The sequence below is a fragment of the Babylonia areolata genome, chromosome 1, assembly GCF_041734735.1.
Source record: "Babylonia areolata isolate BAREFJ2019XMU chromosome 1, ASM4173473v1, whole genome shotgun sequence".
NCBI classification, from domain to species: Eukaryota; Metazoa; Mollusca; class Gastropoda; order Neogastropoda; family Buccinidae; genus Babylonia; species Babylonia areolata.
This window is the reverse complement of record NC_134876.1, coordinates 8,533,787-8,545,630: the sequence shown is the minus strand read 5'-3', so window position 1 is coordinate 8,545,630 and position 11,844 is coordinate 8,533,787. Positions and strand designations below refer to the sequence as shown.

Below are 11,844 nucleotides of genomic sequence, written 5' to 3'. Positions count from 1 at the left end.
ATAAGAGCCTTCCGCTTGCAGTATTTTGATGATGGTAATTGGGGTGAAATGCTGTTAACGTCGTCTCTTTCGCCGTTCGTATGGAGAGAGTTAAGTGTCCCTCTCACTGGTCAAATCAACGCTTCTTTTCATTCACACGTGTGCTCATGAACAGTTCTTAAAAAAAGAAAAAAAGAATGGATTTGAAAAAAAAAATCGATTACATTTATTTATTCAGTGGTTTATATAAACGATGGTACCACCGTGGTTTTTCAATGTACACGTGCACGAAATAAATCACCTTCTGGTTTACGAGTGGTGCACTTACAACATAGACTGCATTCACCGTTTGTTTTCCCGGAAATTCCAGCATCATTTGGAAGATGAATTTTGTTTAATGTCCTATCACGCATACTGGGGATTGTGGACATTTTGTTAGAGTATCGATTTAAAAAAAAAAATTTTAACATTTGAGTGTTATCATTTCGGAGAGGAGAGGGGAAGGAGAGGTGAACTGGGTGGCGGGGAGGGGGGGGAACCCGGAAGATGGAGGGTGTAATTTTAGATAAGTGTTTTAGTACAATTACAGAAAATTACTTAATGGACTTCGTAAAAAGAGAAGTCGCTAATCTAGCCAAGGGAAGCAACCGGTAACGAATGCAAAAAAGTCAAAAACATCAACGTTCCCAGTCACATGTGATGAAACACTTTCGTGCAGGTAAGGCTTCATCAAATCAGAGTAAAAAAATTATATTTTTTATTTTCTCATTAGTGAAGCATAAGGTATTGACTTTAGGGCAATATTTAGTCCGAAATGAATTAGATAATACGTTCGTATATTTATTTATAGTCTGTTCATCTAAGATGATGATATTAGACTGAAACTAGAAAATAGTCTGAAACTAGATAATAAATGTTAAACTTAGAATTGGTGTGCGAATCGGACCAAAGTCGGAGAGAGTCCACTGACGAGGTTTTAGAGAAGAACACTTGTAAAAGTCGCTTTCTTGGATATTGCTAATTTTCATTGTATGACAACGGGCAAATTTACTTTTATACTTCCTGTAAAATTCTTTGCTCCTCGTTTTGCTGCTCTGTCTGCTTGGTCGTTTTATAGAAATCCAGTATGGTTATACGCACGCAGAAGATCAAATACGCACGTTAAAGATCCTGTAATCCATGTCAGCGTTCGGTGGTTTATGGAAACAAGAACATACCCAGCATGCACACCCCCGAAAACGGAGTATGGCTGCCTACATGGCGGGGCAAATAAAACAAACGGTCATACACATAAAATGTTAAATGTTACATGTTTGTCTGATTGTGTATGTGTGTGCGTGCCTGAAAAAATCTGATTGAATGACACAGGAAACGAATGATGAGCGCCCAGTGGCAGCCGTCAGTCGGCTCTACACAGGGTAGGCAGCCTGTTGTGTAAATGACCCCATGTTTGTAAAGCGCTTAGAGCTTGGTACGTCTCTGTCTGAGGATAGGCGCTATGTAAGTATCCATATCAATCAATCACAAAACAAAAGTATCAGCATCATTTCAGCATGACTCCAAGAAGAAAACTGTGCCAGTATCCGTGTGGTCCGTAACTTTTGGGGAACCCTGTATACAGACTGCAGAAGCATCTCTGACATTTGTTGTTGTTCGGTTTTTTTTCTATTAAGATTGAAATGTCGATGTACGAATGTGAATATTGAATTATATCTGCTGACGATTCCACACCTGATTACTCTGAATGTTAACTCACTGAGACACGCGCATGCGTCCACGCGCAAAACAGAAATACATAGATAGAGAGAAGAAGAAAAAGAAGAAGGAGAAGGAGAAGAAGATGGAGAAGAAAAGAGTGACAAAAAATGTTTTATCGAGGAAGGTGCGTGCGCGCATGTCTCTGTGTTTCTCGGTGTCTCTGTCTGTCTGTCTGTCTGTCTGTCTGTCTGTCTCTCTCTCTTGTTCTTTTTTTCGGTTTTCATTTCTGTTGTTGTTGTGATGTGTATGTATTTACTTTATCACCCCCCCCTCCCCTTGTATTCATAGACTAATTCACTAATGTTCTTTTCGAGGGTATAACGAAAAAAGAAGAAATGACATGATTGTATATCTTTTCAGAGACGTGGAGAGTAACAAAGACCAGCACCCACAAGCTTCAGACATTCACCAACAGATGTCTAAGAAACATCCTGAACATCAGATGGCCAGAGGTTGTCTCCAATGAAGAACTTTGGAACATGACAAAACAGGCCCCACTGGAGACGGAAATCAAGAAACGGAAATGGGGATGGATAGGCCATACACTACGCAAGCCTGCAACAAACATCACAAGACAGGCTCTTGATTGGAACCCACAGGGGAAAAGGAAAGTTGGCCGTCCGAAGCAGACCTGGCGGAGAAGCATTGAGGCAGAGACAAGGGCAGCCGGAATGACGTGGGCCGAACTGAAGAGGACCAGCCAGAGCCGGGTGCGTTGGAGGAGTGTTGTTGCGGCCCTATGTTCCCCACGGAATCAAGAGGAATAAGTCAAGTAAGTCAAGTATATCTTTTCAAAAACCTTAAAGTTACTCCAGGAAATGTCACGAGCTAAAAAAATCTTTGTCTACCTTTTCAGTAATGAAATGTTGTGTCCATCCCTTTCCCATTTATTTTCGGTATGTTGTGTGTCTCGGTTGTATGTATGTACCTCCTTTGCAAACAGGCCGGTGGCCTTGCAGTAAAATATTTCTGAGTTCTGAGTTCTCTCTCTCTCTCTCTCTCTCTCTCTCTCACACACACACATACACACGCACGCACACACGCACACACACACACACACACACACACACACACACACACACTCTCGCACGCACGCACGCACATACACGCAAATTGCCCTCTCCATTCTAAATTTATATTTCTTTTCACATTTGTAATTGTATACAGTTCAATCAAGTTACCACACACATAATTACATACACTTCACACACACTTTTCCACCCGTCTTTAACGAACAGACGATAAATTAATGACCAACCAACGCACATACACACGCATTCATGCACACACAAACACAGAGATGTACACTCACGCTTAGTACAAATGTACGCAGACACACACGCACACATAAGCATACATACATACATACATACACGATGACCCCATCCTTCAAAATAATGATGTTAAGATATACGAAGATAACTTCAATCCAAGACAGCAGGAGTCTCAAAAGAAAACACACACACACACACACACACACACACACACACACACACACACACACACACACACACACACACACACACACACACACACACACACACACACACACACACACACACACACACACACACACACACACTCTCTCTCTCTCTCTCTCTCTCTCTCTCTCTCTCTCTCTCTCTCTCTCGCACGCACGCATTGTGTCCATGACATTGGTCCCTTTCCCATTTATTTTCGGTATGTTGTGTGTCTCGGTTGTATGTATGTACCTCCTTTGCAAACAGGCCGGTGGCCTTGCAGTAAAATATTTCTGAGTTCTGAGTTCTGAGTTATCTCTTTCTGTCTCTCTCTCTCTCTCACATACACACGCACGCACACACACACACACACACACACTCTCGCACGCACGCACGCACATACACACACACACACACACACACACATACATACACGATGACCCCATCCTTCAAAATAATGATGTTAAGATATACGAAGATAACTTTAATCCAAGACAGCAGGAGTCTCAAAAGAAAACACACACACACACACACACACACACACACACACACACACACACACACACACACACACACACACACACACACACACACACACACACACACACACACACACACACACACACACAGGTTCGTGATGTTCCAATTTCGTTGTTTTTTTTAAATCTAACTCTGCAAGACTGTGCTACAGAACTATTTAAAGCATCGCGGTGCTGCAATCCGATAGCCTATTTCTTGAGGCGTACTTGACACGAAAGCACTTCTGTCTGTCTGTCTGTCTGTCTGCATGTCTCTCCGTCCACCGTCCACCCCCACCCACCCCTTACGTCCCCCACCCCACTCCGCATTCTCCACCCCTCCCCCAACCCCACCCCCACCCCCACCCCGGCGACACACACACATGAAAGAGAGAGAGAGAGAGTGAGAGAGAGAGTGAGAGTGAGAAAGAGAAAGAGAGACTTACAGACAGACAGAGAGACACAGAGGAAACAGAAAGTACCTCTGAACACGCACAGACAAAACACAGAGACAGACAGACAGACAGAGGGACACATATAGACAGACAGACAGACAGACAAACAGACGGACAGATCAACAGATAGGCGAAAGTTTTGGAACCAACCAACGTCCTTGTTTCTAATCTCAATTTGAGTCAAGAGAGAAACCCGAAAAAACAACAAAACATGGGGGTGATGCGGGGGGATGGGGGGTATGAGGGGGGGGGGGGGGAGTGAAAGGGGGGAGGGGGCGGAAAGGAGGGGGAGGGGGGAGGGGGGACTGACTGTCAAATAATTAGTGGAGGGGGTGGGTGGGGGGCAGAGGAAGAAGAAACACACAATGATGAACAGGTAAACAGGCAGGTAAACAGACAGATGAACAGGTAAACAGACAGATGAACAGGTAAACAGACAGATGAACAGGTAAACAGGCAGGTAAGCAGAGAGGTGAACAGGTAAACAGACAGATGAACAGGTAAACAGGCAGGTAAGCAGACAGATGAACAGGTAAACAGACAGATGAACAGGTAAACAGGCAGGTAAGCAGACAGATGAACAGGTAAACAGACAGATGAACAGGTAAACAGGCAGGTAAGCAGAGAGGTGAACAGGTAAACAGACAGATGAACAGGTAAACAGGCAGGTAAGCAGACAGATGAACAGGTAAACAGACAGATGAACAGGTAAACAGGCAGGTAAGCAGACAGATGAACAGGTAAACAGACAGATGAACAGGTAAACAGGCAGGTAAGCAGACAGATGAACAGGTAAACAGACAGATGAACAGGTAAACAGACAGGTAAACAGACAGATGAACAGGTAAACAGACAGATGAACAGGTAAACAGGCAGGTAAGCAGACTGATGAACAGGTAAACAGGCAGGTAAACATACACACGAACAGGTAAACAGACAGGTAAACGGACAGATCAACAGACATATCGACAGACAGGTAAACAGACAGATCAACAGACAGATCAACAGACAGGTAAACGGACAGGTCAACAGACAGATCAACAGACATATCGACAAACAGGTGAGCAGACACATCAACAGACAGATCAACAGACATATCGACAAACAGCTGAGCAGACAGATCAACAGACATATCGACAGACAGATCAACAGACATATCGACAGACAGATCAACAGACATATCGACAGACAGATCAACAGACAGATCAACAGACATATCGACAGACAGATCAACAGACAGATCAACAGACATATCGACAGACAGATCAACAGACATATCGACAGACAGATCAACAGACAGATCAACAGACATATCGACAGACAGATCAACAGACAGATCAACAGACATATCGACAGACAGGTAAACAGACAGATCAACAGACAGGTCAACAGACAGATCAACAGACAGATCAACAGACATATCGACAAACAGCTGAGCAGACAGATCAACAGACATATCGACAGGCGAACAGACAGCTAGATAGACAGGTGAACAGGTAAACAGACAGGTAAGCAGACAGGTGAACATATATATCAACAGACAGGTAAACAGACATACAGACAGACAGGTGAACAGACACATAAACAGACATATAGACAGACAGGTGAACAGGTAAACAGACATGTAAACAGACAAATCAACGGACAGGTAAGCAGACAGACAGACAGACAGGTGAACAGACATATTAACAGACAGACAGACATACAGATAGACAGGTGAACAGACATCTAAACAGACATGTCAACGGACAGGTAAGCAGACAGGTAAGCAGACAGGTGAACAGACATATCAACAGACAGACAGACAGACAGAGGGACACATACAGACATATTAACAGACAGACAGACAGACAGACAGACAGACGAGCAGATCAACAGATAGGCGAAAGTTTTGGAATCAACCAACGTCCTTGTTTTTAACCTCAAGAGGGAAACCCGAAAAGCCAACAAAACATGGGGGCGAGGGTGGGGGGACGGGGGGTAGTGGGGGGGGGGTGGCGGAAAGGCGGGATGGAGGGGGTAGGGGGGACTGACTGTCAAATAATTAGTGGAGGGGGGGGGGGGGGGCAGAGGAGGAAGAAACACACAATGATGAACAGGTAAACAGACAGATGAACAGGTAAACAGACAGACGAACAGGTAAACAGACAGGTAAACCGACTGGTGAAACAGGTAAACAGACAGACAAACAGGTAAAGAGACAGGTGAACAGACAGACGAACAGGTAAACAGACAGGTAAACCGACTGGTGAAACAGGTAAACAGACAGACAAACAGGTAAAGAGACAGGTGAACAGACAGACAAACAGGTAAAGAGACAGGTGAACAGACAGACGAACAGGTAAACAGACAGACGAACAGGTAAACACACAGACAAGCAGGTAAATACACAGGTGAACAGACAGACGAACAGGTAAACTGACAGGCAGACAGACAGGTGAATAGGTGAACAGACAGGCGAACAGACAAGTGAACAGATGAACAGACAGATAAACAGACATATCAACAGAAAGGTGAACATTTTTATTAACAGACAGGTAAACAGGCATATAAATAGACAGGTGAAGAGGTATACAGACAGATGAACAGACAGGTAAACAGACAAATTAACTGGTATATTAACAGAAAGATAAACGTACATATGAACAGACAGGTAAACAGACATACAAATAAACAGATGAACATACATACTAACAGACAGTGTGACAGAGTGAGTTACGAATGCCTGTGGCCAGAGGAAGAACGAGAAATATTATTTGTACATTTAGAATACCTGTATGAATGGAAAAAAATGTTTTGCACGTGGTAAGTGTGGGTGAATCGTGAGCTGTGCATGTTCATGTGTGTGTGCGAATATGTACGTGCTGTGACGTAAGTCTGAATGTATCAGAGCAGGGGGCAATGTATGTGGCAAGGATTTTCGGACGGACAGACAAACAGTCAGACAGACAGTCGTGATGTGGCGTGATGGCCTAGTGGAAGGGGGAAGCTAGAGAATCTTGCGCACTGGTTCGAATCACGGCACAGTCGCAAGTATTTTCTCCTCCTCCACTAGACCTTGAGTGGTGGTCTGGACGCTAGTCATACAGATGGGACGATAAGCCGAGGTTCCGTGTGCAGCATGTACTTAGCGCACTTAAAAGAACCCATTGCAACAAAAGGGTTGTCCCTGGCCAAATTATGTAGAAAAATCCACTTCGATAGGAAAACAAATGAAATTAAAAAATAAAAAAACACAAAAAAACAACAACCTGCATGCAGGAAAAAATACAAAAAAATGGGTGGCGCTCTCAGTGTAGCGACGCGCTCTCCCTGGAGAGAGCGGATGGAAGTTCACACAGAGAAATCTGTTGTGACAAAAGACAGTAATACAGCACAACACATGCTGTCACAAAACAGCCTTAATTCATTCACATTACGCCCAGCTCTGCAAGAACCCGCCCACTCCCTCACACCCCCTCACACCCCCAAGGTAGTCATAGCCGAGGGGTGGCAATGGGGACAAGCTCCCATTGTCTATAAAATGCCCCTCACGGCGCGCGTCTCCAACAGCCTCTGACATCTAAGTCCAGCTCCTAGCCTGCTCGTGTGGCTTAGATATAAGCCCGGCGGTACTTCTACTACTGATAGGAGGAGCGAAGGCGGGTTACCTGGCGCCTGAAAACCAGTGCTTTGGGTGGATGGGGCTCATCATTCTGGGAAGACAGCTCATCTAAGAGAAGGAAAACTCTGATTTCAAACCTCCGCTGCCTTGCGGCCATACCCACTTATTGGAAAGGCTTCGGGAGTCAACCCTGAGGAAAAATCCGGAGGCGGAGTCCCCAAGGCAGTCCGAGGCTGTATACAGCAACGTTCTGGCAACTCCTGCGACGGCACTGGAACCATGTGTATCGGCGCTTGCCTTTCCAATGGACCATTCCAGCGACGTGGAGAGGGGGGGTCTGCTGCATGGGTAACAGCTTGCCCTCCATACTTACTTACCCAGGCTTTGCGCTCTGGAGAGGTCACTCCAGCTTCGCTTTGCAGCGTCGACAAAACACGGGAAGTAGCAGTCTAGCGGTTATAAGTCTGCATACTCAATTGGCGTAGAGTCAGACGCCAGGGGCTGCTTCCGACGGTGGGAGAGGTCATCGCATCTCACTGGGCAGCTACCGCCCGCCTTAAGCTGGGCAGTCCCCAGCCAGTAAGGTGCTGCCCCGCCACGGTCCGTTAGCCTCACTGGGTGCGTGGGGTTTAGGGTGAAAACCGACAAGCGGATCGACAACTATGCACCAGGCAACAGAAAAATGAAAACTCCCGCCCTGAAATTGGGCACGTGGAACGTAAGGACAATGACACCAGGCTTTTCTGACGACCTGCAGGAAGTAAATGATGCTCGAAAGAAAGCCGTCATCGACAGAGAACTGAGCAGACTGCAGATGGACGTCGTTGCCCTTCAAGAAACCAGGCTCCCAGAAACAGGATCTGTGAGGGAGAGAGACTTCACCCTGTTCTGGCAGGGCAAACCATCAGACGAGGTCAGAGAACACGGCGTGGGATTCGCAGTTAGAAACAGATTATTGAGGTCCATAACCTCACCAGCAGAAGGAACAGAGCGAGTCCTGTCTCTCCGACTCCAAACATCCTCAGGACCAGTCGGCCTAATCAGTGCCTACGCACCAACTTTGGCATCCACAGCATAAGCAAAAGACAGTTTTATGACGACCTCAGTGCTGCTGCAAGGAGAATTCCTGACAGAGAACTACTGTTCATCGCCGGCGATTTCAACGCCAGAGTAGGTGTCGATCACAACTCCTGGCCCACCTGCTTGGGTCAGTTCGGCACTGGGAAAATGAACGAGAATGGCCAGCGCCTGCTAGAGCTCTGCTGTCATCATGGGTTGTGCATCAGTAACACCTTCTTCAACACGAAGCCTCAGCATCGAGTCTCCTGGAGACACCCGCGATCCAAACACTGGCATCAGCTCGACCTGATCCTCACCAGACGTGTCAACCTTTCCAGCATCAAGATCACTCGCAGCTACCAAAGCGCCGATTGTGACACTGACCACTCTTTGGTGTGCAGCAGTGTGAAGCTCCGCGCGAAGAGACTGCACCATACGAGAAAGGAGGGCCGACCTCGCATCGACACCAGCAAAACATGTGATCAAAGAAAAGTGGAGGAGTTTGCGCGTGTGTTGGAGGATTCTCTTCCCTGGCCCACCCACTGCAAATGCCCAAGACCGATGGGAACACTTCAGAGATGCTGTCTACAACGCCGCCATGTCCACCTTTGGCAAAAGGACCAGCAAGTCAGCTGATTGGTTCGAAGCCCACTTAGAAGAAATGACACCAGTCATCGAGGCCAAGAGAAACGCCTTGACGGCATACAAAACCAATCCCAGTGAGCAGAACCTCCAGGTTCTCCGTGCTGCTCGCAGCAAAGTCCAGCAGTGTGCCAGGCAATGCGCCAACGACTATTGGCTTCAGCTCTGCTCCCAGATTCAGATCGCAGCTGACACAGGCAACATCAAGGCGATGTATGACGGCATCAAGCAGGCATTGGGCCCAACGCAAAAGAAAACTGCCCCTTTGAAATCAGCTACAGGGGAGGTGATTCAAGACAGAACAACAGATGGAGCGCTGGGTAGAACACCACACTGAGCTATATGCAAGGGAAAATGTAGCCACAGAAGATGCCCTGAATGCCATAGAGTGCCTACCAGAGCTGGAAGAGCTTGACGGAGAACCAACCACAGATGAACTCAGCGAAGCCCTGGACTCTCTTGCCTCTGGCAAGGCATCAGGGAAAGACGGTATTCCCGCCGAAGTACTGAAGTGCTGCAAAGAGACACTCATCACCGAGTTGCATGAAATCCTCTGCCTCTGTTGGAGTGAAGGCGAAGTACCACAAAACATGAGGGATGCTAACGTCGTCACACTGTACAAAAACAAAGGTGACAGAAGCGATTGCAATAATTATCGCGGCATATCCCTCCTCAGCATCGTTGGGAAAGTCTTTGCACGAGTAGTACTGAAGAGGCTCCAAGTATTTGCAGAGCAAGTCTACCCTGAATCGCAGTGCGGTTTCCGTGCTAACAGATCCACTATAGACATGATCTTCTCCCTCAAACAACTTCAGGAGAAATGCAGAGAGCAAAGGCAGTCACTCTTCGTTGCCTTCATAGACCTTACAAAGGCTTTCGATCTGGTCAGTAGGGATGGCCTCTTCAAGATCCTTCCCAAGATCGGATGTCCACCCAAATTTCTCAGCATCATCAGATCCTTCCACGAAGACATGAAAGGCACCGTCGTCTTTGACGGCTCAACATCAGCTGCCTTCAACATACGGAGTGGAGTGAAACAGGGTTGCGTCCTGGCTCCCACCCTGTTTGGAATCTTCTTTGCTGTGATGCTGAAACACGCATTTGGTCCTGCAGTTGAAGGTATCGACCTCCAAACCAGGACAGATGGAAAGCTCTTCAACCTCTCCAGACTAAGAGCCAAGACTAAAGTCCAGCTGAGGTGCCTGCGTGACTTCCTCTTTGCAGACGACGCAGCAGTAACCGCTCACTCAGCCGAGGACCTACAGCAGCTCATGACTTGCTTCAGCGATGCCTGCCAAGACTTCGGGCTTACCATCAGCTTGAAGAAAACACAGGTCATGGGACAAAATGTTGACTCTCCCCCAGCCATCAGCATCAATGACCATGAACTGGATGTCGTCCACGAATTCGTCTATCTGGGCTCAACTATCTCAGACACCCTCTCACTTGACGCAGAGCTCAACAGGCGCATCGGCAAGGCAGCTACCACCATGACCAGACTGACAAAGAAAGCATGGAACAACAGCAAACTGACTGAGCACACAAAGATCCAGATCTACAGAGCCTGCGTCGTGAGCACCCTCCTGTATGGCAGCGAGTCCTCGACTTTGCGTGCCCAACAAGAGCGAAAGCTCAATGCTTTTCACATGCGTAGCCTCCGACGCATTCTGAACATCACCTGGCAGGACAAGGTCCCAAACAACACTGTCCTAGAAAGAGCTGGATGCACCAGCATGTACACGCTGCTGAAACAGAGACGTATGCGCTGGCTCGGCCATGTCGTGTGCATGGACGATGACGGATCCCTAAAGACCTCCTCTACGGAGAACTTGTGCAGGGAAAACGTCCCACAGGCAGACCACAGCTGCGATTCAAAGACGTGTGCAAGAGGGACCTAAAAGCCTTGAGCATCGACCAGAACAACTGGGAAGCAACAGCCCTCGAACAGTCAGCCTGGAGACAGACTGTGCAGAAAGGTCTTTCCAAGTTCGAAGAGACACTCGCTCAGCAGCACGAGGAAAAGAGAATGAGAAGAAAGGCTGCAGCCCAGGCAGACAGACCAGCGTCAGACTTCATCTGTGCCCTCTGCCACAGGGACTGTCATTCCCGCGTCGGACTGGCCAGCCACACCCGACGCTGTACCAGAATAAACACCTAGAGCGCAACTCCATAGTCTTCGAGACTGAAGGATGGCTACCTACCTACGCCCAGCTCTCTAAGAACCCGCCCACTCCCTCACACCCCCTCACATCCCCTCCACTCGGCAAATCTTCAGTGTACTGTGATTCACTGTCTGTTTCTTTTCTTTCCTTTTCTTTTCGCTGCGGCAGTTCCAGTGAAGTTTGTCTCCTGAGGAATTTTACATCACC

The 11,844-nt window shown here is 47.1% G+C and overlaps 1 protein-coding gene across 1 annotated transcript; it reads left to right on the top strand.

Moving 5' to 3' along the window:
- Window positions 1–8,501: 8,501 nt before the first annotated feature.
- On the top strand, window positions 8,502–9,812 carry LOC143290704 (uncharacterized). Its single transcript, XM_076600223.1, has 3 exons — window positions 8,502–8,687; window positions 8,819–9,311; window positions 9,391–9,812. The coding sequence occupies exons 1-3, from the start codon at window positions 8,502–8,504 to the stop codon at window positions 9,810–9,812; spliced, it is 1,101 nt and encodes a 366-aa protein (XP_076456338.1).
- Window positions 9,813–11,844: the final 2,032 nt, after the last annotated feature.